Source organism: Mus pahari, chromosome 14 (assembly GCF_900095145.1).
Source record: "Mus pahari chromosome 14, PAHARI_EIJ_v1.1, whole genome shotgun sequence".
NCBI lineage: Eukaryota > Metazoa > Chordata > Mammalia > Rodentia > Muridae > Mus > Mus pahari.
The window spans coordinates 11,973,238-11,979,111 of record NC_034603.1 but is presented as its reverse complement, the minus strand read 5'-3'; the positions used below and the strand labels follow the sequence as shown (position 1 = coordinate 11,979,111).

Below are 5,874 nucleotides of genomic sequence, written 5' to 3'. Positions count from 1 at the left end.
AAAAAAAAAAAAATTCAATGTTCTGAAACAGGTTATCTATTCTTACATGGGATGGGAGACGACTATAAAGCAGCCTTAGCCACAAGCTATAGCTTAGGGATGAAGGCTTCAGAACTTCTGAAAGCCAGAATCAGCTGTGTGTGGTGACATTACACCTTTCTTTAACCCCAGCAGTCAGGAGGCAGAAAGGCAGATCTCTGTGCGTTTTAGGCTAGCCTGATCTGCAGAGTGAGATCTAGGCAAGCTAGGGTTACATAGTGAGACTGCCACAAACAAACAAATAAACAAATAAGCAAATACAAGAAGATCTGATGTCAGTCTGTTCTTACACGTCTAGTGTCTTTGGTCACACTGGAACTAAAGACTCAAGAAACTGCTGCCAGCCAGGTGTGGTGGTAGTTGCCTTTAATCACAGCATTTGGGAGGCAGATGCAAGAGCTCAAGGCCAGCCTGGTCTCCACAGCAAGTTCTAAGTCAATTAGCACTCCATAGAAAGACTCTGTTTCAGGGGTGGGGGTAGGGCCACCACACCACTTTCACCATTGAATTAGACATGATACTGTAAGAAATGGCGCCATCTTCAGAGCACCCCAAGATGTGCAAGAGCGCTGTCAGGTTAGAGACACAGCAGAAGGATCTTCTCTAGGGAAGCAGAAAGCAGGGAACTAGCTTACCAGGTCAACTTTGGCGTATTCCTCCACAATCTTCATGTGCTCTTCTGGATTGTAGCCATTCCAGCGGTCTCTCTTCCCGTCATAGTCAAACATCAGCTGGGGCTGGATGTGCTCGTCTGGGGCGATGTTAGTGCCTGTGAATTTCGCTCCAACCCGCCTAGGTCTCTGAAAGACAGCAGGTCTTTCCCTAAGAGCTTGCAGCACAGAGGAAGACTTCCTGCACCGTTCACAGAGTTGGCGAAGACACACTGTGGCACTTTTAGTGTCTTTAATTACCAGGCAGTCTTTGGGCAGGAAACTGTAATGATATCACACTAAATTCAAGCAAATTCATTTTTATTTTTCTAAAATAACTTTAGGAAATAGAAGTTCTCCGACAAGGGGCAAACAAAAGGCTGGCTGACAGTTTCCCACCAGGCTTAGAGTAAACTTACCTCAAAGCAATCTTTCCTCTTGTGTGTCATGGCTCCACAATTCTCACATGCACCTTTGCGGTACTTGGTAGTTATAGAATTCTGTTCAAGGACAGAAAAGAACAAAACAAACTTCTTATCAGCAGTTACTTTGGCTCTCACTATCTTGTCTACTGGAAGACTTTATTTGTTAAAAGAAGACCAGGGGCTCAGAGGTTAAGAGCACTGTCTGCTGTTTCAGACGTCCTGAGTTCAATTCCCAGCAACCACGTGGTGGCTCACAACCATCTGTAATGAGATCTGGTGCCCTTTTCTGGAATGTAGGAATACATGCAGGCAGAACACTGTATGCTGTATACATAGTAAATAAATCTTTAAAAAAGGAAGACCAGGTAGCCTTCATGTTCTGAGATGACCAAGTTTAAAGGTTTTAATAATATAAAAGAAGAAATAAGAAAAGATTGGAACTAACACTGTATACACTGTGAATTTCAACACCAGGGTCATACAATATCTTCCTACTTTAAACAACATCACATTCAAAGTTCTTAAGTTCTTCACAAAAAAATTTCTACCGGCAAAATGACACACAGGTTGCCACATACCTCCTTTACGCCTCTCTTGTACCATTCCCCAGATGAACTGAATTGCTTCTGTTTCTCTGGCTGTGGTCTCTGATGCTTTAAAGTGGGTCTCTTTGATGGATCAATGTACCATGGAACCGAAGAAATATACTGAGGAATATGAGGGTTGATATCTCTGTAATAAAATTTAAGTGAAATTGTGAAGAAGGAAGTTTGAAAATGGCATTTGAACCACAAAGGTAGTGAGCACAGAGCTAAGAACAGAAGCCCTGCAGTGGGATGGAGAGGGAAGATGGTTGCTATGTCCATTAACAGAAGAACTAAGAATAAAGATGTACAATGTTATATTACACCGAGGAGCTTTCTAACAGAGATGTGGAGACTAATGGTACAATTGAAAAGAAATGGAGGAAGGGGTTAGTGAGCTCCGTCCGTCAGAGCTGAAAGTTAAATGAGTGCACACAGCCAACTGAGTAAAGCAATCCGAGGTATTATTATTCAGAGATGTGAAAAATTCAAAAATAAGAGCATGGAAAAGTAGCCACTTAGGCTGGGGACAGAAAAAAGGTAAAAAAGGACAACTGCTAGTCACTATAAGCTCTTTAGTATTATTTGTCTACTAAACTACATACTTATGGGTTTGAAGAAACAAGAGAGAATACACATTCTGCGAACGGGAAAGGACAACTCCTACCAAAGCAAAGGGTGGGCACCTGAAGAACTGGGGGTGGATGTAAACACATCAGCAAGACAAGACTCACTTTCCCTCTTCATCGACTTCTGCAGGAGCATTGCCCAGTTTTCTCTGTTCTTCTAGCTCCTTCTTCTTCCTCCAGTCCTCTCGGGTCATCTTTTTTGGCTCCTCCAAACTTATCTCCTTTGAACCCGTCATGGGTGCCGCACTAACTGGGTCCACAGCGGCCGCCGACATGGTGGACTGGCTTCCTCTAAAAAAGGAAGTTTGTTCAGTAACGGAGGCCTCCTGGAATACACCCCGAGACTACTGAGCAGTGTCTGAGCAATACACTGTGAGCTTTACCAGGGTCTCTCTCACTTACACTTTTCTTCCTCCCTCTTACTTCACAAACTTTTTATGGTGTTGTGATCAAAACTGGGTCCTTGCTGCAGTAACAGCATTCTCCAGTCTCCTATGTTCTTATTCTTTCAAAGTGCCTATAAAGGAGGGTTTCTTTACTTTTTATTTGTTTTGTGTGCAGGCATGTGTGGAAGGGTGGGGAATGTATGGGGAGGTCTGTGGCAGGATTTGGCTTCATTGTGGGTTCTTTCCTCTCCCATCCTTCTCCATCCCCTTTCTTTTACCCTCTCAACCCCCTAACACTAGATAAAAGAGAAAAGGAGAGAGAGGAAAGAAAAGAGATCCCAGAAGAAAGTCAGGGGTCAGAAAGGGGGAGAGGTTATCATTAGCATACTCCCTGCTGATTGGGGCATTGAGTTCCTTGGGGCAAGTTTCATCTTTGCTGTCAGGATATCTGATTTCTTTTACTTCTTGCTTCTTCTTTGCACAAGATTACCTAACAAACCTCAACTACCAAAAATCAACAACAACCCCCAACAACTAACAACCCGCCCCACTTCTTGGGGCTCTAGCATTTATTTACCCTCTAAGTCCAAGTCCCCAGAATTCCAAATGTCACATGAACGCAAAAACTACCTGCAGTTGCTGGCAAAGCCTCTGCTAAGGCATGAAGCAAATCACAGTCAGCTACTGCACCAGTCTGAAGCAGCCCCACCTGGGATTAAAATGAAAACATAGTCATATATATATATATATATATATATATATATATATATTCCAAAATTATCACTCCAGAGGTCAGAGATCATCTTGTAGGAGTCGGTTCTCCCCCAGTCACCACGTGGGTCCCAGGGATCAAACTCAGGTCAGCAGGGCAGCAAACGCCTTTACCTGCTGAGCCATCTCACTGGTTCTAACGGTTTCCCTTACTCAAAGGCTTTACAAACTGGGCACTGTAATACAACCTTAATCCTAGCTCCTGGAGAGCAGAGGGTGTGGATATTTTGGAGTTAGAGGCTAGTCTGGAACTAGCTTGGTCTACATATTGAATCCACAGCTAGCCATGGCTATATAGTGAGACCTTGTCTCAAAAAGAAAAAAAAAGTCTTTACATATTCTTAGCACCAATTCTCTCAACACTCCAATTGGTAAACAGAGAAAGCCATGTATATAAAATTTCAAGGACCTGGAGAGATGGTTCAGCGGTTAAGAACACTGACTATTCTTCCAAAGGTCCTGAGTTCAAATTCCAGCATTACAACCATGTGTAATGCGATCTGATACCCTCTTCTGGTGTGCCTGAAGCCAGCTACAGTGTACTTACATATAACAATAAATAAATCTTAAAAAAAAAAATCAAAGACTTTTATACAGATGTTCCTAAATTAGCCCTCCTGCATGTCTCAAACTTTTCTTCTACAGCCAAAAAACAAAACAAAACAAAACAACAGCAAAAAAAAAAAAAAAACAACAAAACAAAAACAGAAAACTAGAGTGCATCACTGTTCCCCTTGAAGGCCCAATGCCTTAACAATTACCAAAGTTCAGGGCTGGGGATGAAGCCTCAGTTGATTGAGCGTTTGCCTAGCATGCACAGAAGTTTGATTGCCAGTGCAACAAAAACTAGGCCTGGTGGTGCACACTTGTTATCCAGCAATCTGGATGTGAATATAGGATCAGAAGTTCAAGGTCACCCTTGCATATATAGAGAGTTCAAAACATGAGTCCTTGTTAGAAAGAAATATAGATGGGTCAGTCTACATTCAGGGATGCCTAGTATATCTAGTGTGCGCTCTCGCTCGCTCTCTCTCTCTCTCTCTCTCTCTCTCTCTCTCTCTCTCTCACACACACACACACACACACACACCACAAAATCATCTATATTCATAGTGTGCCTATTTTTATATCTCTGCTCTGCACTCCCCAGCCCTGGTCACTGACTTCATTTCCATTCCCAACCATTCCAATGAAAGCCACCACGACATTAACCAAGTGAATAACCATCAGCATGCTAAATTCACTGCACATCTTTCAGTTACATGCCTTCCTTTGTCAGAGGTTCTCATTCCTTGGCTTCTATAACATGTTACTGGTTTTCCGAGAACGCCTCTCCTGTTCTCGACTCCTCTGCAGGCTCATCTATTTGCACACATTTATTTAGAGGCTGCTTCCTTACGGTGCAGCAGGAGCCTTACTCACCACTCTAAACAAAACCAGTCACCAAGATTCAGGAGGAACAGTATCCCACTACTGGGGTTCTATATTATTTCTCTGCTCCAGACTTTTCATTTGATCTTCAAATTTACACAACTGTGTACATGACATCCACACCCAAAACACTCAGTATTTATCCACAGCATTCCTTAAACTCCACGACTTTCCTGTGAAATTGAGTCTGCCTCCACCTCCCGAGTACTGGCTTTATAGGCATATGCCACCATAGAAGTCTGTGTATGGGGCAGGTGAGACGGTTCACCTACTGTTCCTGTAGACAACCCTAACTCAGTTCTCAGCATCTATGTCAGGTGGCTCACAACTGTCCCTAACTCCAGCTATAGGGATTCCAAGAAGACTGTACATGTTCTTACAAGGGCAAATCCCACCTACCTACTTATACACAACACTAAAATAAAATTGACTTAAAAATAAAAATAGAAGTGTTAGAAATCCGTGGTAGTATACTAGGAGGCATAGCTTTAATCGTCTCCATTTTACAGTTATCATTTCTTTAATTTACCATGCAGACCGTCACCAAATCTTTACAACAACCCTATTTTATGGCAAGGAAACAAGTTTTCGAGGAGGTTAACACCTTCAGACAACAAGATATTAGTGAGAGACGACAGATCGAAAACCCAAGCCTTTCTTTACTGTTGGTTCTTCAAACCATGCTACAAACCACAGACACTGGAGTGGGCGCTGGCCTGTCACATTAAGAGAGACTCAAGTGTTTTGTCATTAGGTTACACTACTCTGCAGAGGGTCCTGCTCTCTCCGAGTTAGAGCATTAACAACTCCCACTCACTGAATGCAATACAGGCATTCTAATTTGACCCTCACTAGGTGGTGGCCCAGGCCTTTAATCCCAGCACTCGGGAGGCAGAGGCAGGTGGATTTCTGAGTTTGAGGCCAGCCTGGTCTACAGAGTGAGTTCCAGGACAGCCAGG

General features: G+C 43.1%; 1 protein-coding gene across 1 annotated transcript in view; it reads right to left on the bottom strand.

The window, feature by feature from the left end:
- Slu7 (SLU7 homolog, splicing factor) overlaps window positions 1-3,423 on the bottom strand; it is an 11,448-nt gene extending 8,025 nt beyond the window's left edge. Inside the window, exons 1-5 of the mRNA XM_021212177.2 lie at window positions 3,344-3,423; window positions 2,433-2,618; window positions 1,693-1,846; window positions 1,109-1,189; window positions 675-839 (exon numbers count right to left, since the gene is read on the bottom strand). Of these exons, the coding sequence (XP_021067836.1) occupies window positions 675-839; window positions 1,109-1,189; window positions 1,693-1,846; window positions 2,433-2,602 (570 nt within the window). The 5' untranslated portion in view covers window positions 2,603-2,618; window positions 3,344-3,423. The remainder of the gene's footprint in view (window positions 1-674; window positions 840-1,108; window positions 1,190-1,692; window positions 1,847-2,432; window positions 2,619-3,343) is intronic.
- Window positions 3,424-5,874: the final 2,451 nt, after the last annotated feature.